General features: G+C 36.7%; 1 protein-coding gene across 1 annotated transcript in view; it reads right to left on the bottom strand.

The window, feature by feature from the left end:
- Positions 1–6,486: 6,486 nt before the first annotated feature.
- The window catches only part of LOC112048120 (protein eva-1), a 51,867-nt gene continuing 30,964 nt past the window's right edge, over positions 6,487–27,389 (bottom strand). The window contains exons 4-8 of the mRNA XM_024085506.2: positions 20,655–20,807; positions 14,941–15,084; positions 13,916–14,020; positions 12,874–12,969; positions 6,487–9,227 (exon numbers count right to left, since the gene is read on the bottom strand). Coding sequence (XP_023941274.1) covers positions 8,746–9,227; positions 12,874–12,969; positions 13,916–14,020; positions 14,941–15,084; positions 20,655–20,807 — 980 coding nt within the window. The 3' untranslated portion in view covers positions 6,487–8,745. The remainder of the gene's footprint in view (positions 9,228–12,873; positions 12,970–13,915; positions 14,021–14,940; positions 15,085–20,654; positions 20,808–27,389) is intronic.

Here is a 27,389-nt window from a genome sequence, read left to right as displayed (position 1 = left end):
AGTCATCGTCATCAACCCATATTCGGCTCACTGCTGAGCTCGAGTCTCCTCTCAGAATGAGAGGGGTTAGGCCAATAGTCCACCACGCTGGCCCAGTGCGGATTGGCAGACTTCACACACGCAGAGAATTAAGATAATTCTCTAGTATGCAGGTTTCCTCACGATGTTTTCCTTCACCGATTTAGACACGTGATATTTAATTTCTTAAAATGCACACAACTGAAAAGTTGGAGGTGCATGCCCCGGACCGGATTCGAACCCACACCCTCCGAAATCGGAGGCAGAGGTCATATACACTGGGCTATCACAGCTCTTCCCTAGTCCCTAGACCCTAGTCATACCCTACTTTTACCCTACCCATACATACCCTATGTATAGGTGGATAGATGTTGAAGTTTTCTAACCGTGATTTATTGAGTCCTATAATTTTATGAGTTTTTGATGAAAATAGCAATAATATTTTTGAAACTACAAGTTATCAGTAAGTAGTCTTTCATTTCTACAAACAACTTGTCTTGTCAAAGCCGTAAATTAATGTACACCAGTTCATACGCCCAAATCTCCCTAAGGGATATCATTAATCAATTGAATTTCTCGGACATTGTCTCGATGCGTTGACCGAGACGCGATGCGTAAGAGGGCAAACCTCAGGCCTCCTGACATATCCTATAATTCATACATGACTAAATAATTTAATGTCATTGACGTCACACACGGCGACAAGATGGCAATGTGACGGCAACTTGACTGATATGTGTGAATAAGACCTAATTTGATTTAACGAGTAGTCATAGCAGACTCAAAGGTGATTACAAAAATAAGAAATCTAATGTCAAAACGTTAGTCAGGACAACTTAATAAACAAATCAAACTGTAACGAAAATAAGACCCTAGAATGGCAGAAAATGATCTTGAGTGAAGTCACGCACTTGTGAACGATGCGTGTAGGGGTTAAAGGCCCCTTTGACAGATATCTAACGCTGCCCTTTTCCACTCAAGTCACTCTCCCCGCCTATCCCAAGCAAGTAACCCATAAAGAATTACACAACAAGTCAAGTCAAGTCGTTGCAACGCGGCGATAACAGCTTTTTGTAACAGAACTCATCGGAGAAGTAATCATCATGCTTATGACTGTCCTAGCAGTATTGGTGTTACGATCAGAAATGCATGGTTACCGGTGTAAATACAAACACACAAGGCCTCAGGTTGATGTATATCTTACTACTACTTAGAAGGACTTTTTTTTAATTATTGAACTTGCACAACTACGTTGGACGTTGGGGAACCCAGGCTTTAGAATGTCGACTTCGCACCGGAAACCGCAGTGTTGGTCAAGCCCCTACTAGGTGTACTGAGGACATCAAGCGGGTAGTAGGGAACCATTGAATGCTGGCGGCTCGAGACCTTTGTTTTTTGAAGTCCATGCAAGAGGCCTATGTTCAGCAGTGGACGTCCTTCGGCTGATAATGATGATGATGATGAGAACTAAGTAGTAGTAGTATATAATATAGCTGTCTATTGATGAAAGAATTTTTCAAATCGGTGAAAGAATTTTTCAAACGTATCAACTCAAAACTACTAAGTTTTAATTTGATACGTTTATACGAATGAATAGTTTTGTGTTGTGTTTTGAAGTTTTATATTCAGTAGATTACGAAATGGGAAAAAAAAAATTACAGTCTAAAAACAATGTTTTTTTATTCTTTGCGTTTAAGTGGTGTGAATTGTCATCCTCCTCCTAACAAATTAGCCCGCTTCCATCTTAGATTGCATTATCACTTACCTACCATCAGAGATTGTAGTAAACGGCTAACATCTAGAGAATATAAACAAAATAGCGTTACTACCCTAGAATACAACAACAATGTCTTGCACACCTTGCACATATCATCTATCATTAACATAATTCATCTGATCAAAACACTCCATAATGAGACAATACCAAAGCGATTACAGTACAGTATCCAGTTAAATGCTTTGTATCACCTAAGTGGCCATTATCGGAAACTGAAGTAGCATTCAATTCTGTCAAAGCGACACAGTAAGTGCGACTATGTACTGCATCCTTTGAACTCGTGTGAGGGTTTGAAAACTACTTCTGTCTGTACGGTTGATACCCGTATATCGTTCTACTGAACGGGAAGAATATTTCGTTGAGTATGTATCTGTCAGAGGATCTTTTTTTCAGAGGGGATTTTGACGGGCTCCGTGGCGCATACGCGGTTAAAAATAGTAGATTGTTATACAAGGGGCTAAAAAGACCCATTTTAAACTATAAAATAAAAATCAAATAAAAAAAAAATAACCGCATTCCACAGACAAGAACGCTGCATTTTATTCAAATTCCAAGTTTTATTTTTATCAAACAGTCAGGACCTTACCTCTGGCTCAATCGCTCGACGCGCGGAGCCATATAATCAAAAGAAGAAGAAGAAGGACCGGATGATTCTATTTACGAATAAAACCTCCTTTGTTATAAAGTAGGCTAGTACTTGGCTAGTACTCGTAACAGACAATAATTTAAAAAAAAACAAAATAACTTTAGCCCTTAGAGGCTAATATGCTTGTTTAGCCCCGCCGCAGAGTGGTAATATGACAATGTTTTTGCGCAAGAGTAGTGAAAAATCATTTATTTCAAGTAGGCTCAGTTTACAAGCACTTTCGATACGTCAGTTGACTATTTGTAAAGATTCTACCACCGGTTCGGAAGGCTGTTTCTGCTGAGAAGAAACCGGCAAGAAACTCAACAGTTGCTCTTTAAAAAAAAACATTCAGTATTATAATTTACAATTGATGACAACATTACAATTACTTATAGTTTTACTTCCCGTGTGAAGATGGAAGCTGATCCAACAGGTTGATTTACAAGACGGAGGTCCTGGGTTCGATCCCCGGCTGGGCCGATTGAGGTTTTCTTAATTGGTCCAGGTCTAGGTGGTGGGAGGCTTCGGCCGATTATAGTTACCGCTACAACCCACCTGCAAAGACTTCTTGAAAGATGGCTTGAGAGATAAATGCCCCACTATGATTCGCTGCGATTTCGATCATTGTTTATGGAATCTATGGATATTCGAATTTTAAAAAAATACTAGCGTGATTGTTTTTTTAATAATATGTGGTAACTAATAGGTCCATTAACCCAGTTAACCCAGCTACATTCACAAACAGCCTCTCATTACAATTTCCTCTAGCGGTCTCACAGTCATAGACGTAGATTGATAGATTGTTGACGGCCTCCGTGGCACAGTGGTATGCGCAGTGGACTTACAAGACGGAGGTCCTGGGTTCGAAGCCCGGCTGGACCGATTGAGGTTTTCTTAATTGGTGTAGGTCTGGCTGGCGGGAGGCTTTGGCCGTGGCTAGTTAGGTACCACCCTACCGATAAAGACGTACTTCCAAGCGATTTAGCGTCCCGGTACGACGTCGTGTAGAAACCGAAAGGGGTGTGGATTTCATCCTCCTCCTATTAAGTTAGCGCGATTCCATCTTAGATTGCATCATCACTTACCATCAGGTAAGATTGTAGTCAAGGGCTAACTTGTAAAGAATTAAGGTTGAAAGACGTAACCGTCTTTCAACCTTAAATACCTTACCAATCACTTATGCCAACAGTTTCACGTTCAGAAAAGCTTACTCCCGCGGGATGTAAACTGAAAAAGAGGATCTCAAATGGGGCCATAACAATAAATAACGTCCTCTAACGACATGGAAACAGTCCAAATGGTCCGGATTTTGAATCGATTGTTTGGGTAACGCAGTTGTCTACGGGCTTCCACCCACTGTCTTTAGCTTTAAAATTATTACCTAACTTGGGAATAAATCTAGGTAAACTGCACAATTGAGTGAGAATTTCCTTCTTAGATAACTCTCATGTAATTTTCTTGTCTACTACTATGCTACGATGGTATCAGGTTCTACGGTGTAGACTCACGTAGCGTCACTGCTACGGGTATACTCAATTATTCTTATGCTATACTAGCTGACGCCGCGCGGTTTTACCCGCGTGGTTCCCGTTCCCGTAGGAATACGGGGATAATATATAGCCTATATCCTTCATCGATAAATGGCTTATCTAACACTAAAAGAATTTTTCAAATCAGCCCAATAGTTCCCGAGATTAGCGCGTTCAATCAAACAAACAAACTCTTCAGCTTTATAATATTAGTATAGATATCGTTAATTCAGTAAGCCTCTGGATCATGAGGGTCTGGGTTCGAAACTTGGCTGTTTTAAGTTTACAGCAGCATTAACACGTTCGCTGCGGTACGACGTCGATTGACCTCGTACTGCATCCTACTTGCGGTGCGGCTACATAAAATGTAGACTTCCCTGTGGTGCGTAACTTTTTTCGGCGTATAATAGAAAAGAGACAAATATTTAGGACGTGCTATTAACCCAGGTCTTCGTAGCATACCCATCTAAATACGAGGTCAAAAGACCCCGAACCGCACTGTAGTAAAAATAGTATTCTTACAGAAAAATCAGTGCCCAGCGACCGTGTTAAGGAGTTAGGAAGATTCTAGTCATTTTCATTACCATCTGATAATAATAATAGTTACTGAATGAAAGTCTTTGTTTAAGCCATTATCACCATATCCCCGCTAGCCCTCACTGGATTAGCGTAAATTAAACCCACAATGTTAATTTCTAAACCCTATTTTCTAGTATGTAAACAGTATTAACAGTATGTAAATGATATTTTGTCAATTGATTCGATGTTTATTTTAATAAGTTTTTAATAAAGACCAAAATAGTGAACAGGCCAGCTGGACTTACAGTGGGCTACTTAATTAGGCTCATCATTATCATCAGAGAATAATAGCTTTTTCATTATATAGTAATATTTATTTTTGTTTCAACATAATGGCTCGATACAGTCCCTGGAGGGTCATTATGAGACAGGAGCATTTATACTATCTATACTAAATAATGGATTCTTGACACGCAATCAATGTTTATTTATTACCTGAGTATTAGTATTGACTACTCAACGATATCAACATTTATTAGCGGACACTCGGGAGTCTGTTCGCGTGAAATTTTGTTTTTCAAATCCCGCGGGATCTCAGAATTTTTCCGGATAAAAAGTAGTCTATTTTTCGCTCCGAGGACCTATTCATCTCTATACCAAGTTTCATCAAAATTTGTTTAGTAGTTTAGCTATGAAAAGGTACAGACTTACTTTCGAATTTGTAATTTGTCGTTATTTTATTTCATTTAAAAAAAAGTTTTACTTGATTCTTTTGGCAGAACGCCTGTGTCTGTGTCAAGTATCTGTGAAGACAAGCGTCATTCATCGGCCTATGTAGGCCGTATAGGAGGCGTCAGGGGATATGAAGCTTAGACCCACCACACTGCTCCAATATGGTGACGGACTTCATTAAATGGGTGAAGGTCGTTCATCACGAAATCTTGAAAACCGCTTGACATGCAAATATGTAACTTGGCAGGAAGGTAGTTTATAATTAGTAGGTGTCCGCTAAGAACGGATTTTGCGATAGAGCCGGATTAAAGAGGTTTAAAAGCTCTCGCAAGTTGTATTAAGTGCTTCCTTTTTATGGAAACTTGATATTTGGCAGAAAGGTGGTTTGTAGTAGGCATACGTTTTGTACAAATCAATTTTGCGTTAAAGGCTGGTTTGAAATAAAGTCCTTCATTTTTTATGCCACAAACTTGAAATTTGACAATACAGGCAGGTTAACAGTTAGTTAAAGTTTGCTATGAATGGATTTTATGAGAGGGCCAGATTAAGGACGTCTAAGGGCGGACAAAATCGCGGGCGTCCGTTAGTAATGTTATATGTGTATAATAAACCTCTTCCACCTTAGATTGCTTCGTCTCTTAATATCAGGTGATATCAGTAACTTGTCTTTGAAAAAAAAATGTGAATCTGTATATGTTGAGTTACTTCAAAGAAATGCTACTAAATTGTGGTCCAGACTGATAAATTAATAAACTTAAGAGTGTTTTTTTGTTATCTAACAAGAACTTTTACCCTCAAATTACTTACCTGAGTGTAGTTGCCTTGGTTAATATGATTAATAGTTATAAATGACTAGTGATAATATCTACAAATTACTTAGATAATGTTCATGTTTTTAGGGTTCCGTCCCTCAAGAAGACAAACCTTACCTATAGGATCACTTATTATCTTTGACAAAATATCTATTTTATAAGTTTAAAAAAAGTTACAGCGTTTAAACCGAAAAAAAAGTAGTTACTGTTATATTTCAACAGACTTGACAGTCAAGTCAAAGGAATCAAATTTTAAAAGTAACTTTCCGTTGAAATTTGGCAATAATTACCATATAACTATAAATAATAATGTAGTAGGAAAAAATTAATAACTATACTTACATGTGTAATTAAATCATAAAAAATATCTATTAAAAGTACTTTGTTAAGTACAAATACAAATTTGTACCGAACCCTCCTATCACCGAAAAGGATATTTAGTAAATGAAACACAATTTGTAAAATATTTTATTTCAAAAAATTTATAAAAAATGTTACGTATCCCATGTTCATACAACAAAATATGAGTATGTTCCAGTGTGAGCTAAAAAAAATACCAGAACACACAAAGCACAATATTCTTTAATATTTTTAAATAAATCTTGTGATAGTGATTTTTTTATAATTACCTAATATTAACTATATTTAGTAAAGGTACATCTAAGTGACTTGATATTCAAAGACGGGTCCACGAACCACGAGCGAGATCATGGATAATCTTTTTAACATGAAAATGGAATAGACTTCAAAGACGTATTTCAGTTATTTTAAGTTTAACACAAAATTACTGCACCCATTTTCATGAAAATTGAATAAGATCAATATTGAAGTATATTCTTTCAAACAAAAAAAGAATTTTGAAAATTGGTTAATAAATGACTAAGCTAACAAAGATTGTAAAAAAAACATACCAACGTGTTGAATTTGAAGAATTTCCTTTTTTTAAAGTCGGTTGAAAAGAGACTAGAGTTTGCCTACTCGTAGTATATTTTATATTTAACATATTTGACTTAAGCTCCTTTGATTTTTTGCATTATTATATTAATTAATAAATTAAATTTGTATTATATTATAATTTTTTGGCTATCATGCAAGATAATTAAAGTGCACATTAATAAAATTATTAAAATTCTTTGCATTTATTGATATTATCCTAGATCTATGCGTGATAATATTTTACATTATCTACAGATACAAATAATAAATCTTGATATTTAAAAAAATACTGTTTTTTTTATTTTCAGACAGGACTACAACATATGATTTCATGGTAGAATGTATTTTAATTAAGAATATAATTTTACGTCTCCTTAGCAAATCAGGAATCTCCTTTAAACTTCCCCTCTAATTAAATAAATAATAATAATTAGCATACATTTCACATTATAATAATATTCTCAGGGTAAAAAAAAAAATAATTAATAATAATCCCTTTCGAAAAAAATTATCCCTTTCTTTGTCTTCTTAATACAAAATTAAGGAACTTTTTAAGATTGTATTTAGAAATATAATAGTTTTGCTAATAAATGAAATAAAATATATACTTAAATAAAATATATTATCCAGGTAATATTATGTATAATACCAAAAATATTAATTATTATAATTTCATACCTATGATTGTATGTACATAGTTTTATTAAAAACTTCGCCCGCGCCTCTATTTGCAAGAGGCTACTCTACGCCAAGAGGATATGGATCTACTCGTACTGCTAAGCGACGAATTATAAGCCAATCGATGAATTATTCCGATATGACGTACAACCAAGCGATACATTATTCCAGTATAACGTACTGCCAAGCGACACATTATTCCAGTATAACGTACCGCCAAGCGATACATTATTCCTGTAGAACGTACCGCCAAGCGATACATTGTTCCAGTATAACGTACCGCCAAGCGATACATTATTCCAGTATAACGTACCGCCAAGCGATACATTATTCCTGTAGAACGTACCGCCAAGCGATACATTGTTCCAGTATAACGTACCGCCAAGCGATACATTATTCCAGTATAACGTAACGCCAAGCGATACATTATTCCAGTGTAACGTACCGCCATGCGATACATTATTCCAGTATAACGTACCGCCAAGCGTTACATTATTCCTGTAGAACGTACCGCCAAGCGATACATATTCCAGTATAACGTACCGCCAAGCGATACATTATTCCAGTATAATAATAATAATAATAATATAATAATATTTATTGATTCACTAGTTCACATAAAAATAATTTACATAAGTCTGTGATCTCCACACTACGATTCCCTGTATTGTGGTAATCACTTTATTCCAAAGTATAACGTACCGCCATGCAATACATTATTCCAGTATAACGTACCGGTAAGCGATACATTATTCCAGTGTAACGTACCGCCAAGCGATACATTGTTCCAGTATAACGTACCGCCAAGCAATGCTCTAAGCCTGTATGACGTACCGTCAAGCGATACATTATGCTAGTATGACGTACTGGTAATCGATGTATTATTTCGTTATGACGTAGCAATATCAATGTTATTCCATATTAGTCAATACTATGCGATATGGAGAAATTTTGGTGTAGTTTATTGCAGTTAATTCGTGACGTCATAATTAATACTGCCTAGATTGGAGCGGTTTTATTGTCCGTGAATGTGCAACTAGGATCTTCTTGTTCAATATAATACCTATTTTAAACGCAATAGTTCGTAGAGGCTTCACCACCTCTCAGATTTTGTTGTCACCCGTAATAAAACTGTGAGTTTGTGTATCCACTCAAACTCTTTGGACTCATCATCAAGTCTGAATCAACTTCTTTATTACCAAACCTAGTACTCGCATCTCTAGAATGACTTGGTATGTAATCTACATTGCTATACATGCTAGCGCCAGCACATGGGTACACTGTATTCAAAGGTCTCATAGCTCTTAGCGTAGCTTTATTTGCTCCATCTCTATACAGGATCATATCTGGATGTACCGGATCATAGAATGTCCCGGATATATGACTCACATCAAGATCGTTGTCCAAATCTGATGCAGCATCGTTGAAAACGTTTGGCGCTTCTGTGGTGAACATGTCACCGTTTTTGGAATTCTGTGCCCTTTTTTTGTTTCTGTAATACCGGATGCCGATGAAAATCATCGCCAGTATAATCACAATTAGCGTCGCAATGCTGATGTAGATCAAAAATTTCAGGTTGGATGACTTCGTTGATGGATCTGTAACAAATATTATTTTTTTACTAATACAAAATACGTTGTCACGCATGTCTAGCATCCAGCGACTGTCTAAAACCGCTTGAAGTCGTCGGTTTACGTAGTGAGGGGTCGACTAACTTTCTGGTGCGTTGGTGCCATTCCAGCACTTTGGGACCCCAACGTCCATCAACTCTTCAAATTAAGTGCCATTGCCACTTCAGCTCTGCATCTACGAGTAGTTAGTTACGAATACCTAATACCGAATACGAGTGTGTCGGTGACTTTGGGCCTTTTACGGATCTCCTCATGTCTGATTCGATCACGCAGAGATACTCAAAGCATAGCTCGCTCCGTAGCCGTATATTGTTTGGAATTCCTTACAAGAGGGCTTCCAGCAGTTCATCGGCTAAGAATGATGTTGAAACTGCTGGCAGTTTTTGGCCTTATTTTATTAATTAAGTATGTATTTTACTTTCTTTTTTATATTTACTTATGTAGATGGTTGTTTTTCAGTCCTGTATAAAATGGTTGTTTTTAAATCCTGTATAAAAAATAACTCCATAAATCAATATTGACAAATGCAAAATTTGTCTCCTTTCAAAACAACACACAAATGTGACTTATTTGTAAAATATTGACACAAACTGTAAATAAACATGAATTTGATATTCAATATTAATTCAGATTGCTATTTTAATGCAACGACATTAAAGTACATTCATTTGTTTGTAATAAGTTATATTTACGCTGGAAACTAAATTTGAATTCTATCATTAAATTACAGCAATTAAATTTGTACAGAGTACGGCTAGCCACATCACACCTGAAATTAAAGGGCATTAATTATATCGAGTGCACGATAATAATACCAAATTAAACTAATCATGGCCTGAGTAGCGAAAATTGGTATTTTATCACAATCTGTATTGTGTTTTAACTATAAATATTTAATCAAAAATTGTAAAAATATAGGGAATTCATTGCTAAATAGTTTCTAAATAAGGTTTAATATTATAGGAAATCTGAGTAAAAAATTTACAACAATTTACGTATCTTGTAGATGCCTAAGAATTATAATGATTCTCTTTAATGAGTGTAACTGCAAAGTTTCTATGATTAGTTTCCAAAATTACTTTGTAAATTAATTCATTGTCGCGATTTACCTGTGTAGTGGTAATCGTCCACATATCCGCATCGTAAGGACGCATCGCATCAAACGGATCGTAGTATTTTTTGTATAGTAGCATACAAGTGCGTCCACTGGTCCGATGGTACGAATCACACGAAAACGTAAAAAAAAATCGGTTGTCTGTAAAGTCGGTTTACTGACGATAGTTGAACGTGACAACGTTATAAGAAAATACTGATGGAATAGTTGCATTTTTCAAAAGAAAATGTTCGTTGTTCTAAAATACTGTATAATATTCTTCATAGACCAGAATATACTTTATTTCTTGTAAAAGTTGGCAACCCTAGAGCGAGGGAACGACGCATGACGTCATCTTTTTCCGAGTGTGCAGCCGGCTTCATCGAATTATAAGACGTTGCAACTTCAATAAAAAATCCTTTAATGCGATGCGTCCGATACTTACAATGCGGATATGTGGACGCCTACCTTTAAACTCTACAATGGCCGGTGGCAGCCACAAACAAGCGACGATTCGTAGCTTGTGGCAGCGACCGTCAATCAAGTGCGGTCATTTCATATAAAATGCATGATAACTGCCATCTGCAGCATTGTTACGGCGTTTTGAAGCCATCGCATTTGGTTTGGTCTATTTAGGTACATCTATCCTTTTGTGTTAAATTCATACTAGTTGATAACATCAAAGGGTTTTAAATAGTCTATATTTGGGAGTGTGAACCTTCAGTTTATACCTTCATTATTATCAAAGGCGTCTCGTCATCTTATCAAATTATTATAATATTCAACCTATTACAAGACTAGATCTTCATCAACAGAGACTGAATGACCTTGGTACCATACTCAATAAACTCAGCAGAGTTTCTTAACAGATGGGCCTGAAAATGAACATGACCAAAACGAAAATAATGTGTAATGCTCATGTGTCGCTTTATTCAGTTATACTTGAGAACGTTGCACTCGAAATTGTAGGACCCACTTGGGTAGGTCCAAAGGTAGGCCTCATAACAAGGCTCAGAGTCACACAGCGGGCGATGGAACGAGCTATATTATATATCTGCGTGATCGAATTGGAAATGAGGAGATCCGCAGAAGAACCAAAGCCGCCGACATAGCTGAACGAGTCGCGAAGCTTAATGTGCGGGGCACATAGTTCGAAGAGTTGATGGACATAGGGGTTCCAAGATGCTTGAATGGCGACCCCGCACTGAACCCTGCGCAATATTGGTCGACCTCCCACCAGATGGACTGACGATATCAAGCGAATCGCAGGTATTCGCTGGCAGGCGGCTCAGGATAGTGATGATTGGAAGTCCCTGCAAAAGGCCTGTCCTGCAGTGGACGTTTATCAGCTGATATGATGCTGATGATGATGACAGGACTAGGCCTCCCTTAGAAGGGATAAATAAGTTATAGGAGGGATATGGACCCACCACGCTGCTCCAATAAGGGTTCGCGGGATTAAGGTGATAATGCTAAGTTAACGGCTACTATCATATGTTAATAGTGACGTGACTGAGTCCGACGTCTTTACGTAATCTTCAAGGCTTCAAGTGTAACACCACCCATTTCTGATGGCTGGGAATTCTTACTGAAAACATCTTAGAAGAAAGAAAAACTCAGTAGGTATTGTATGACCCCCAGAATTTCAACCCGTAATGTTTAAGCAGAAGCCAGGTTGGCTTACTACTAGAACAATAGATTTTTTAATAGTAAAATAATAATTGTCTAGAATTAAAAGCATATTGAGGCCTGTAATGAGGGTATACAATGTAGCATATTAGTCTTAATGTACGAGACAGCTATACCAGTACATTAGAAACCAGACTGTTCTCCCAAAATATACTGACTATACCCAGACAAATAATCAACATCAACATCATCATCATCATTAGCCATTATGTGCCAGCACGGTCTATTTTAGACTTTTTGCCACTCCAATCGATGCCAGACACCTTCCAGAGGTCGTTGCTCCACTTAGTGGGGGTACACACTCCGCTTACAGAGACCAGGTCTCTGACAGACAAGACTAGCCTACTGCCACTCAATGAACTAGCCCTGAGCCCTATGTCGGCTACTTTAGTTATTTGCTGAATCACTTCGCCAGATAAATCACTGTTAAGAGTTCCTCGATTATGGGTGGTATTAACATTCACTGTTTATGTTATTGTGAAGGGGAGGTATTTGTACGAAATTGTTGCAATAGTATAGTAGTAGTAATAGTAATTGTTGCAAATGCAATAGGGTATTTGATGACGTGAGCTCAGTTATTTGTTAGGCAGCGTGGACACCGTCTCGCTGCTAGTCGCGTAAGTAATTTCGTGCAATAATGTTTTGTGTTGTAATTATTGATCATAATTTGTTTAGTGTGGGCATGGAGAACATGACGGGTAGGGGAGGTGAATACACACACACACATAAGGTTACAAGTCCTGCTGGAGATGTTTTCTCTGCCACAAAATAATGATCAGCCGCTGCTGTCCGTTACGTCATATCTCCAAGATTCCAATTATGCATTCTTACCTTTATATTCAAGTCCATTCATATTGCTAGACGAATGTATCGTAGTTTGTGGAAATATTTGATTTTTAGTGGACTTGCTCCATTTCCCTGCTATATCTGAAAAAAATATTAATATGTAGGTATTTGATAATTAAAAACTTCACTTATAAAAAAGTAACTTATTAAAAACACAGCCAACGTCTACCGAGCGCCATATTTATTCAAAATATAAAAGCTGGCACTGACCTCGTATAATAGTTGGCATTTACAATATACCTAGATTTATTTCTCTCTTTTTGAAGTCAGTGCCAAACCCGTGTGGTGTTGATTTTAGTCTAGTTACTGAAAAAACCGCATGAAAGACATAAAGAATAATATGTTCCTCGCTTTTTTTTGCTGTACCTATCCATTTCTTTTGTTTACAAATCTCTCCCACTGCCAAGGGTCACTGGCAGAGATCTCTTATTTTCCTTGTCCACTGTTTTTCTTTTTACTTTTGTTTTTAAGAAATTAAATATCACGTGTCTCAATCGATGAAGGAAAACATCGTGAGGAAATCTGCATACCAGAGAATTATCTTAATTCTCTGCGTGTACGAAGTCTGCCAATCCGCATTGGGCCAGCGTGGTGCACTATTGGCCTAACCCCTCTCATTCTGAGAGGAGACTCGAGCTCAGCAGTGAGCCGGATATGGGTTGATGACTGTGTGACTAATATTGGTACTAAATAAATAATTTAAAAAAAAGAATGTACGAGAAACAAAAATCTTTACGACGCCTTGCATTAATAGCTCACTTAGCTTGGCTTAGCACCTCCTCAAAAGTGATCAATAGGTAGAAAATATTATAATTATTTTTTCCTTTTTTAGTTTCATGGGAACATTAATGTTTTGAAGTCGGTTTTATTTTGAAAAAATAATTATAATATAAACCTGTCAAAAACTCCTACTAAAGATCATCGCAGAGGCTATTGTCCTCAGCGTAAATGTTTATCAATCGTTAACTTATGTTTACACTTCTCAGTTTTAAGGTTAATTACTAAATGAAAAATCTATCTTTACTACCTGGAGTATCAAAATGTTCTTCAGCTGCATTTATGTCATAGTGGTTTGTCACCTTATCCTCTGCAGAAGAGTTCTCGTAGCGCTCCGAGAGGACCCCGAGAGGAACTAAAAAATATTGTCTGTATCGTAATATAAATTAAACATTATTTTGTGTACTTCTATGTGTTATCTGCAAAAATCTGACAAATCGATGAAGCAACAAAAATCAAATAGCTATTTATATGGGATTCCCTAATTTATAATTTAAACTGCAAACTAAACAGGTACAAAAATGATGTGGTGTATTATTTTTTGTTTTGATGTAAGTACCTCTCATTGTAAAAACTAAACCTAGAATTAAGTGAAGGCGACTTATAAATAGAGAAAGTTCTACCAATTTCCTGTACAAACGGATACGATGTAAATATAATATGATATTGTATATAACCAGAGATGTAAAAAACTGTCAGTTGTAGCAATAAAACTTTCATCGAGTTAGTCCTTTTTTTCCATTCCAAAATTGCCTATCATCATCATTATAATCATATCAGCTGATGGACATCCACTACAGGACAAAGGTCTTTTGTAGGGACTTCCAAACATCATGATCCTGAGCCGCCTGCATCTAGCGAATACCTGCGACTCGCTTGATGTCGTCTGTCCTATATTTTGTCTAAAAAACTCGAGAGGTGTCAAGGGACACCCGGATGGAACGAAGTTCGGTATAGCTATCATGGCTATCGCTAACGCTATTGGGGAGGGGGTGTCTTTTGGGGTCGGGGGGAATTTTAGGGTCGAGGGGCCCTTTGGGGTCGGGGGGCCCTTTGGGATCGGGTGGCCCTTTGAGGACCCTGGAGCTCACCAACTGTCTTCAGGTCACGACTTACAACTATAGCAAAAACATTACTCTCCTTCTTACGCGTCCGGTAAAAAGTGTCGTTACAACTTTTTGGTCTTAATTTTTTCCGTCTAGCCCCCTTTCGCAACGCGCGATAAGGAACTTTGATCCATAAATGAAAGTGAAGCAAAGTAATGAGCAAACGTACCACAAGTGTACGATACTTTCAGATAGGCCCTGGATTCTGGTCTGCAGGGTGAACCGAAGGTCTTGCTGTCAGCCACAATTTGACACTGTTGTTTGCCGTGACAAATCTGCATCGTTGTCTTCAAGGCGTATGGCGCTGAACATGCTAGAAAATAAAAAGATTATGACTCTAACTCTATATTTAAAGAGCTATTAACTTATGTTTACACTCATGCCCATAGGATAAGAACAGCCCAGTGGATAAGAACTCTGCCTCCGATTCTGGATGGTGTGGTTTCGAATTCGGTCCGGGGCATGCACCTCCAATTTTTTAGTTTCAGGTTAAGGAAAAACATCGTGATGAAACCTACATACCTGAGAATTTTCTTAGTTCTCTATGCGAGTGTGAAGTCTGCCAATCCGCAATGAGCTAACCTGGTGGACTATTGGGCGAACTCCTCTCATTCTGAGACAAAACTCGATCTCAGCAGTGAGCCGAATGTGGGTTGATAATGATGATCATAACGTCAGCCGATAGACGTTCACTGCAGGACACAGATCTTTGGTTGACTTTCAAAACCACGACCGAAGCCGCCTGCGTCAAGTCACTCGCTGCAACTCGTTCAAATCGTCAGTCTACCTGGTGGGAGTCAACCAACACTGCTCTTTCTGGTGCGTGGTCGGCTTTCTAACACCTTGGGACCTCAAAGTCCACCGGCTTATCAAACTATGTACCAGCTCGTTGAAACTTCTACTTCGCATCGCTTATATGAATACCTAAACCAATTATCCTGAAGATATTATGTACAATTCTGTTGTTGTATTAACACGTAGGGCAATTACACACACAAACTTACCGGTCTATACTACAACCAAAGCTAAACGGACTTCCGAAAATAGAATATCTATACTTAAAAGTATTTTAAGAATTGTTAAAACACAATGAATAAAATTTGCAAAGTTCTACTAACAAGTTCGCTCGATATAGCGTATTTTTATAATTTGACGCTGACGAGAGCTTGCTATAACCAGACCTACCACATACCACTGTGCTACGGAGGCCGTCAAAAGTATAATGAGTTAATATTTTTCATTTTTTGATTTTTCCGGATATCGCGCCTTAAAATTTGATTTTTAACAGTGATATTCGAAGGGTTGCCGCAAAGCTAAGTGACTGTAAAATGATTTTTTATAATATGCCGAGGAGTATTAAAAAAAAATACGCTTTATACTTCGACGACTGTGGTCTGGACCACAGACATAAGAAGTAACAAAGCGTTAGCTTTTAGCGATGTCTGTTCTGTGGTCTGGACCCTTGAAACCTGTTATTTCCAGGGCTACCACATTTCAAACTCCATGTTTGGCTACCTAAACTATTATTATTTATACTATTATATTTAATGACTAGTTAGCCCTTGACTATTCCACCAGATATTAAGTGAGATATCTATAAATATATATAAGATAGATTATATAAGAGTGAGTAGAAGTAAGGCAGTCGAAGATAGAAGCGGACTTACGTACAAGTCTTATTCTACCCATACTTGTGACGTCACTACGCAGCATACTAACGGAACACCAATTGGCTCGGCGGTACGTCTTTGTCCGTAGAGTGGTAACTAGCCACGTCCGATGACTACGACCAGACAAATAGATGCATAGGCAAAGCGGATTGACCATTTTTCATACACTGTTATTTTACACAATACAATACAATTTTGTACAATTAGTGTCAATTATTAAATAATAATAACAGGATTTCACTGGTTTAATTTCAATTTGATTTATAGTTGCATAAATAAGATATGGTCAAGTTGGTATTATAAAATGAACAATTTCAACAAAAACACATACATTTAAAAAAATATTAACAACTGTGAATTCTAATTGTTGTTTTTGGTGATTTTTATTTATGGTAAAAAATAAAGGATTTTCCGTCATTCATTTTTAGGGTTCCGTAATCCACAAGGAACCTTTATAGTTTTGCCATCCGTCCATCCGTCTGTCCGCGGTTTAGCACAGAGACTATTTATACAAGAAAGCCGTAAAATAGCATGAGTAGGTATGTAGGTATATTAAAAATGTGAACAAATTCGTATAATAAATGTTAGGGAATTGTAAACTGGGGATATTTTTTTACTCGTTTATTTCATAGCGTGGGGTTTTGTTGGATGGGTATTAGAAAGTTAAGAGGGGTCTTCTACCAAAATATTTCGATTTAGGGATCTGTTTGTAAAATATTATTCTTATAAGAGCTAATTTTTTTAGAGTCATGTGTTCCCACCCTCTACCGGCTAAACCGTTGTTTAGGGATATGTCAAAAAATGGACAAGAGTAGGATACATAATGAAATTACAAGGAAAATTATAACAGCTTCGTAGCAATTGCTATTTAAAGAGTTATAATAGACCAACTTAAAAAACTTAATTTGTAATCGAATATTACATACTAATTCCGTTGTTAATTAAAAAGAGGCTGTAAAAATTAGAAAGCTAAAATTTGGTATGGGTATGTATATGAATTACGTCTATAAATTGGTAAAAAGAATATTTAAAAAAATATATTTTTAGGGTTCCTTCCCTGCATGCAAAGTGACGATGAATGTTTGTTGATCCCATAGTATCGGTGTTTTGTGCATTACAGAAGGGATTAAAGTGCTAAATTAGTCTACTGAACCTTACACTGGGCATGGCTCGACACGCACTTGGCCGTTTTTTTCTGTTACGTAGGTCCAAAATTAGTTGGTATTAAAGGCTGAAAGCAGCCTTCATAAATAATCATTATAATAATAATTATTTATTAATTTGCTTTAAACATGGGTTATACATATGGTTATGGTTAATAAAATTAAACATACATTTCGATCCGAACATGTTTTGCCGTTATAGGCGAGCAAAATATTTATGAAAACGTAGTGTTAATAGAGCAATAAGATTATTATAGTATATTAGCAACAAAAGAGAAACAAAAATTACAATCCAAAAAAAAAAAACAATAAAGCAATAAAAGAGAAATGTCATGTCATAATTTTTAAAATGTCAATGATTACAATTATTATTCAAAATTTTAGTTGAAAAAAGTCTTTATAGTTATAAATATTTGCATCTATTAATTTATTAAAAATATAATTTCTAAATTCAATATATGTCATATCTTTGACCTTTTCGGGTAAATAGTTAAAAATTTTTACCGCCATACAATATACATTGTTTTTGTACACACTCATTTTTTGTAACGGTACTTCTAGTTTATGTTTCTGCCTATTGTTACGGCGGTCAGTTTTATGAGTGAATAAATCATTATGTTTTTTTACAAAAATACACATTTCGTATATGTACAACGCTGGTAAGGGCAAAATCTTTTTTCTTTTAAATAATGGTCGACAACTGTCTAGATAGTCAACGCCACATAAACTACGCATACATCTCTTTTGTGCTCTAAATACTTTAATTGAGTCAACCGAGTTTCCCCACATAATTAATCCATAAATAATAAAATGAGGTAAGTCTGACCAGTGCAAGCTCTTGGACCATGAGAAAACTTATTTAAAGTCAGCCAACCGCAGTGTCTTTAGGTACTTTTTAAAACGTCATTAAGGGACTTTCAGCAATTTATCACGAGCGCGAGACACCGCGTTAGTCAAAACGGTTAAAAGCGCACCTACTTTTAACTATGATATAAATTTTTATGCAGTCCCATTTAAAATTCTGTAAGCTGAACATAATTATACCGCTTTAATATACTCCTAATTACATTGCCATTTATTTTATATAAAAAATCTCTCAGTTAAGCGTTTCGCGTTAATGTAAAACACTTTTATTTAATAGGGAAAAAATATTTTCTGTATATACTCGTAGCTACGTGTAACTTGATGAAGTTAAATGTAACGGACGAAATTTTTAATGTACATTACTAAGCTGATTTTAACATCTATAATTTTTTTTTTTAAATAAAAATAATTAAATATCTAAGGTTAAGTTATAAGATTCGAAAGATTCTTGTCACCGCCGGCATGCCAGCCGTATTGGAGTAGCGTTGTGGGTTTAAGCTCCATATTCCTCTCTTAGAAGGGGACTGCATTGTTTGTTCATTGGTTGTAGAACAAGAGGTGCGTGGTTCGAATCCTGGGTCAGCAATGAGATATTAAGTGTTTCTTTCTTCTAAGAAATTTTCAGTTAAAATTGTCCGCTAGTAATACATATTTAGTGGTATACATATAACAGTTATAAAGGGGATTGATGTTTGTATAAAAATCAATGAAGGCGAAAACGTTGCGGAATCGCCAGTCACACTAATATAAAAGTTTGTGTGTAAGTATGTTTGTTCCTCTTTTACGTTGCGGCTAATGAAGTGATTTGGCTGAAATTTCTAATAGGCTACTTTTCATCGCGGAAAAAATCATGGTTACCGCGGGATTGCGAAGGAAATAAGATCGGGTAGAAAATCACCAATAACCCATGTCAGCCATTCTCATAACATATCTAATAACATCCACGTAGATACATCTAATTGGCTTCAATAAGTCATCGTATCGGTACGGTAAGCCGATTGGCTGGCCTGTGCGGTGGTAATTAACGAAGAGCAAAGGATTCCGAAAAAACTGAATCAATACCTCTATAAGCTCAACTGAACTTTCTAATTATATAAAGCCTGCGTTTTCCTGCGATTTTTCTTACTTTAGTATAGATTTTGTCAATTAATTTAACGACAATACTCTTATGCTAGCCACAAACGGTCAATTATTCTCACGTTTCTGTTCACACCCACGACTATAATTGATCGTGTGTTGGTCACTGCGTACATTATTTGTATAGTATGTATACTGCCGTTTGCTTTTCAGAAACGTGAGAATAATTGACCTTATAAGTACTTGGACGGTTGAGAGTATACCTTTAAAATCTTCCGATTGCATTACGGTTTACACTCCATTGTTGCCTATGTATTTACCCATAGTAGGCCATGGGCGGACAAACTTTAATTTTTTTTCATTTTTTACAAGTTAGCCCTTGAATAGAATCTCACCTGATGGTAAGTGATGATGCAATCTAAGATGGAAGCGGGCTAACTTGTTAGGAGGAGGATGAAATCGAACGCTAAATCGTTTGGCGATACGTCTTTGTCGGTAGGGTGGTAACCAGCCGCGGCTGAAAGCTTCCCACCAGCCAACCCTTAACCTTAACCTTATCAACCCGTATTCGGCTCACTGCTGAGCTCGAGTCTCCTCTCAGAATGAGAGGGGTTAGGCCAATAGTCCACCACGCTGGCCCAATGCGGATTGTCAGACTTCACACACGTATTAATTTTATATTATATTATTAATTAAGAGAATTCTCTGATATGCAGGTTCCCTCACGATGTTTCCCTTCACCGTTTAAGATACGTGATATTTAATTTTTTAAAATGCACACATCTGAAAAGTTGGAGGTGCATGTCCTGGACTGGATTCGAACCTACACCCTCCGGAATCGGAGGCAGAGGTTATATCCACTGGGCTATCACGGCCTAGCCAAACCTGGACCAATTAAGAAAACCACAATCGGCCCAGCCGGGGATCGAATCCAACCATCTATCGGCTAGTCTCAAAATACATGCAACCTCGCCATTCTCCTTTAACTGGTAATTTCTTACAAAAACAAAACCGCAGTATCTCATGTAGCCCAACGCAGGTTTCGAACCCGGAACCTCGAGGCAGTTGGTATTAATCTACGTCAATTATATTCGTAGTTCGAAACTTACATTCATCCAATACACCAGGCGGTTGTTGGCAAAACAAGGGAGTGTCGTGTGTAGCTCGGCCATACTGCGCGGCGTATATCAGTAGCCTGGAGGAAGCGTTGCACGATAACTCGATGACGTCATTCTCGCACACAGTCTTGCTGTGGAATTCATCTGAAAAAAATAAAAACATCAAATCTAATCTCATCAAAAACAGTGTACCTATAGCTTGACATTTGATAGACAGACCGTGATAGCCCAGTGGATATGACCTCTGCCTCCGATTCCGGAGCCGATTATGGGTTGATCAAATCAAATCAATCAATACCAACCAACTATTCTTCCTGAATCTGTCCACCAGTCGAATTTATATTAAATAATGAATTACCCATAAAGAAAATTATTAAATTACTGGCTGGCACTAATCTAAAAAAAAACATATTTTTTAATTTTGTTTTTTCCTAAAAATATAATTGCTATTTTACTTATATTTTCTTAGTTATTAAATACATGAAAACCTTTTTTTGTCTATGTAGACAAAAAAAAATTACAAAATTTAAACCGCAATGCAAACTCAGGTTTTCATGTATTTAATAACTAAGAAAGTAGGTAAAAAAATAGATGCGAAAAAATAGAGAGTGCGAGATATCTATATAGTGATATAAATGGTACTTTTTTGGCTATCAATACCAATATTGCCGTGAAACATTAAAACTAATTTAATGGACTTCTTCCCGAACAAAAGCCCCCTTAAATCCTTGATATCCTTTATCATTCACTAAAAGCCTTCAAGGGTCGATTACCGATCTCTTCAATATATTACAAAAACATGAAAATGCCCTTTATACGGGTTCATTTATTTCCCCCTTTTTTATTGATGGAAAATGTGTTACGTCATCGCGTTACCCCCACAATACTATTCCCATTAATCAAGTTCTTTTTTTCTATTGATGACAGTTTTGGTTTGAGCCACGATCTCAACTTATGGCGAATGACTATGCGATCTTCTGAATATAAAAAGTTTTGCTTTTGAGTTTAATCTAACCAGCCCCTCTAGCCAAGTGGTACGTCGATGCTCTTTCTACGATCGCTACCGCTTCGAAAACTAGAAAGATGTATGGGAATGACCTTTGCTATAGACAGGTCACGTGATCAAGATCTGTCATTCCCATACATTTTTCTAGTTTTCGAAGCGTTTGCGATCGTAGAAAGAAAATTGACGTGCCACTTGGCTAGGGGGGCACTTATGCCTGCGACTTCACTCGCGAGAGAAAACTAAATATTTCTGGAATTCGTAGAAATTGACCTAGGTATGTGAAATCTATAGTTTACTAGCGGACCCGGTTAAGCTTCGCTTTGATTTACGTGCACTTAGTCCCTATCCCTACCGTACACTACCCTACTCGTACCCCTGCCCTACCCCTAACCTTTAGTTTAACAATGTAAATTAAAAAGAGGTAAGTTTATGGTATTGTAAGGGATTGTAGGGTAATCTTTCTTTTTATCCCCGTATTCTTAATCCGTTCTGAATCCGCGGGGCTTTGGTTAGTAAAATATACTTACGTATAAATTTTGAATGAAACATTACCAAAAATCCATACATCATAAGAAAAAAAATTATGGATTAGAATGTAGGATCTTAGGTTATAATGCCTGTCTCGTTTGTCTTTTTTTTTTTTTTTTTTATTCTTTACAAGTTAGCCCTTGACTACAATCTCACCTGATGGTAAGTGATGATGCAGTCTAAGATGGAAGCGGACTAACTTGTTAGGAGGAGGATGAAAATCCACACCCCTTTCGGTTTCTACACGGCATCGTACCGGAACGCTCAATCGCTTGGCGGTACGTCTTTGCCGGTAGGGTGGTAACTAGCCACGGCCGAAGCCTCCCACCAGCCAGACCTGGACAAATTAAGAAAATCTCAATCTGCCCAGCCGGGGATCGAACCCAGGACCTCCGTTTTGTAAATCCACCGCGCATACCACTGCGCCACGGAGGCCGTCAAATGTCTAATGGCTAACCTCAGGCCGGGCTTTAAATTACTATTGATTTTCTTTAACTGACGGACGACAATGTGATACTATATCGATTTTTATATTCGGTGTGAATAATATTATCAAAAATTTAAAATAGGAGGAGAAACAGTTAAACATAAAAAACGGTACGAAAATAAACATCCAACTAAATGCCTCCTAGTTTAAATTAGTATCACTTGTTTAATTCAGGTAAATTTCGTTACTACACAAAGTCAAAGTAAAACGAAACTGTTTCCCAGTAAAATAAAGGGGGAGGATTCACTAAACATCGCTTTACGATGGTCAGTAGTTAGGGACGGGCTGGTATAGAGTGTAGGGATGTGATTTATGCGGGGTTATTAAATTCTGGACGGGGGTTGCCGCCCCGGGTGCGGTGGGCAAGTTGTAGGTGAGGCTAGGTGCGGCCCTCATTATGTGTTTAGCAGACGGGCGTTTTTTTAAACGCTAAAAAGTTATGAGAGAAAAACTATTGTTAGTAAGATTTGGAATATGGTATATTTTCCGCTTTCTGTCTGTAAGTTATTACAGACGAAAACGATAAAGACTTAAGTGTAATTTAATTAAAAGGACGATTCAAAATTATCATCTTGTTCATGAATAAACGAATTTTGAATCAAATTTTATCTCTAAAGATTTAAAATTTAAAATCTCTAAACATTGAATTCAGTATGACAACATCTCAATTAATTTTATATAATATATATAATAAAAAAATTGTAATTAAAAGTATTTTTAATTACAAATTTTTCATTAACAACTAACAAACAAAAGGCAAAGATCGTATGATGGATGAAGAAGCGTTTCATTAAAACACGTTCCTTCAGTGCGGTATAGGTATATAAACTGTTTACTGTCAAAGGCATGTCTGTATATATTACCATTACGTCCAAATCCAAACAGACTTCCAAAATTTGACGGCCTCCGTGGCGCAGTAGTATGCGCGTTGGATTTACAAAACGGAGGTCCTGGGTTCGAGCCCCCGCTGGGCAGATTGAGATTTTATTGATTGGTCTAGATCTGGCTGGTGGAAGACTTCAGCAGTGGCTAGTTACTGGCAAAGACGTACCGCCAAGCGATTTAGCTTTTCGGTACGATGTCGTGTAGAAACCGAAAGGAGTGTGGATTTCCATCCTCCTCATACCAAGTTAGCCCGTTTCCATCTTAGACTACATCATAACTTACCATCAGGTGAGATTGTTGTCAAGGTAGATAATAAAAAAAAATTGACAAACTATTACTATATGATCAGAATCTGATACATCAGGACTACCTAACGCTTTGAACCGCCCGTATGCACTTCGATGTTACAATAGCGAGTGCTTTCCACAAATATAAACCGTTCAGACGTTCAGTAATTGATAAACGAATGCCCTCGATGCTTTTACCGTATTGGCGGTGTCGGGTGTAGTTCCTAATGGAAGGGTTGCGGTCGTTTGCTAGGCAATTAATATCGCTAATTTACCTGCTACAGACATGGCTAGTAAACCAATATTTTAAGTACTAATACTTAATTACAAAATAGTTTGAAGAGCAGATGGATGGGGTCCCAAGGCGCTAGAATGGCAACCCCGCATAGAGCGCATTGTTGTTCATATGTAAATCAAAAATAATATTTATGTTTCCTAAAATTACATAAAGAGACTTGAAATATATCAATATCATAACGGATCAGGCTGTTATATCCTTTTATAAGACGACTAGTGGACGCCCGCGATTTCGTCCGACCTCTTTAATCCGGCCCTTTCGCAAAATCCGTTCTTAGTAGACTATTAATTATAAACTATCTCTACGCTAAATTTCATCTTTGTAAGTCAAAATATTTTTTATAATTTCGGGATGAGTTCGAGTATCTTTCGCTTTTATATATTTTGATTTTATGGAGAGTTCTTGCCTAGGATTTTGTATGAAAAGTGAGGTGTAAAAGTATTGTGCATCGTCGATACTTAGTACAGTATCGACGGCTCAACGTGTTCTTGAACGTGGGTTTCTTACCACTAATTTTCTAACTCTATGCCTGTTATAAATTTTTTGAACAGTTTTTTTATATAAAAATAAGTATATTGTACAAAAATAAGAGTATGCTAATAGTAAAGCAATTTTATAGAATTAACTGGGTATCGGCGATTATTACTTTCGGAGCTCCAGGGATTTAAAGGATCATGTTTGATTTATGTGCCACAATTTTAAAATTTTAATTATTTTACAAACACCCCTCGATCTTTGTTGTATTTATTAGTTAATATTGACCTCATTTACCCAAGTCTCATAAAAATCTATATATTCAAACCTAGTCATCATCCCCATTATTGGAATAACCAGAAACCACCCAAAGAAAGACTTTGTTAAATTAACTTTAGCTACCTATTCAAGGTTAGCACACTACCATCTTGGTATAGTCACTCATCATGAAATATCGCTGACAAGTTTCCAAGCTTTTCTTACTTATCGTAACAAAATAAACACACACACACACATGAAAATATAACGTCAAAATAAATGATAGTGAATAAATCTACAAATGTTTCTTGAATGTCTACTAATTGAGGAAACGAATGCGCTGCTTTCAACATATTAGCGGTGTAATATTACTAATGGAACGGAAGGGTTGGGGCCATTTACGTTGAAATTAATATTACTAATTTACTTGAAAAGAGCGCGTAATAAATCCAAACTAATATTTACTGCATTCGAAAATGTTGTAAAGATGTGCGAGTAAATGGAGTTTTACAATTTTTTTTTTTAATTTATACTAATACTTCATCAGCAGGGCCTATATATCTATGATACATCTCTTCGCGTCGTGTTCCTCATTATTAAAGGTCGTGATCACACTCATTCAAGAGATTTTTTCGCACGATGTCGCGCAATGCGGCTCAGCTTTTTGCGACTTGTAGAGCTTCGTGTACTTTTGTATCGAGAGTGGAGCGGTTTTGATCTGACCAACGCATAGGGCTATGTCGTTGAGGTCTCTTTCCTTCCAGTTTGCCGGTGATAACAAGTTTCTCTGAGTTATCTCCTTCTTGATTTGATCGTCCATGACTCAACTGCATATGTAAATATTGGAAAGATTAGAGTCCGGACAAGACGCTTTTTGGTGTGTAAAGAGATGTTCCTGTCTTTCCAAATTGCGTTTTAGCCATCCTAATTCTTCAGCGATATCACATGATCAAGTGTTAATTATATTTATTGTTAGTTATGTAGATATGTTACATTTATTTCTATAAAGTACGCTAACACGGGAGCGAGTTACGTACGGTACGAGTTAAAGTACGCTAACACTAGAGTGTGTGGGTTTGAAACTGGTCCGGGGCATGCACTTCCAACTTTTCAGTTGCGTGCATTTTAAGAAATTAGATATCACGTGTCTCAAACGGTGAAGGGAAACATCGTGAGGAAACCTGCATATCAGAGAATTTTCTTAATTTTCTGCGTGTGTGAAGTCTACCAATCCGCATTGGGCCAGCATGGTGGACTATTAGCCTAACCCCTCTCAATCTGAGAGGAGACTTGAGCTCAGCAGTGAGCCGAATATGGGTTGATAACGAACGCTAACACTTCAAAAACTAAAACGTATATCTAATTATGTGAATGACATATCCGATTGACAGGTTGATAACGTGACCCGTCAATGTTTTTTCTAATTAGTGTAAATATCTGTAGGTATGGTCCCAATATTACCAAAGTCCGTTTTTGTTATAAAATGTGATTTTAATGCCATTTTATTGAATAATGCGATTTTTTTGTGCTAAAAATGTATTAGGCATTAGTGTATGAGAAATATTTTAAAATTTTACCACGAAAAAATGGACCAATTTAGTTTGCACTTTCATATAGTTTTGTAAAGAAAATATGTAAGTCTAATAAAGTTGTGATAATTTTAAGCTAAATATACAAAGAGGTTCAAGAAACCGTCAAAAACAAACTTCAGAGTTTACAACGCCTTCACCGATAACTCCAAATTATACAGTTCCGACGAAAGTTGGTATAATCGGATCTTCATGACGGAAGTTAACACATAAAGAATGCAAAGTTCATGAATAAATAAAATGCAAATAAATCACACTGTAGTGTAACTCTAACGATATTTTATTAAGTACAAAATTTGTATCAATAATAAACTTAATTCATAGCATTTTTGTGTAAAATTTAGCTAGTAAACTGTACCCCGTTTGATCCGAACCAGTGATCACCAGCGAACGAAGTACCTAGTATTCGAAACCACTGGGACCATCGAGGCAAAGTTTTTCATCATCATCATCATTATCAACCCATATTCGGCTCACTGCTGAACTGAGTCTCCTCTCAGAAAAGGGATATCAAATTTAATATGCACAATATTAATTTCGTGTACTACATGGAATAAGGGTCCAAAATATATCGAAATATAATTAATAAAGTTAAGAATTTTCTAAACGTCAAAAACGCTGTCGTCCATTTTGTGACGTCACTGACGCACTAGATACGTCAAACTAATTGTTAACTAATATTTTTGCCAAAGGCTCTGTTTTGTATAGGATTTGTTAGTGACGTCATGAAACAGATGAAATATTATATAAATCATGGCCGACAGTGTTTTGGCTCGTATTGTCAAAAAATATTAAAATTTTCATTCAACAATGAGATAAAAAAAAGAAACATTTTTCATGTGGGATCCAACCCAGGACCTTTTTGTTAATAACCACAGCACTATAAACTGCACTAAAGAGGTCTTCGAGGAGCT

Source organism: Bicyclus anynana, chromosome 11 (assembly GCF_947172395.1).
Source record: "Bicyclus anynana chromosome 11, ilBicAnyn1.1, whole genome shotgun sequence".
Taxonomy (NCBI): domain Eukaryota; kingdom Metazoa; phylum Arthropoda; class Insecta; order Lepidoptera; family Nymphalidae; genus Bicyclus; species Bicyclus anynana.
This window is presented reverse-complemented; position numbering and strand designations above follow the sequence as displayed.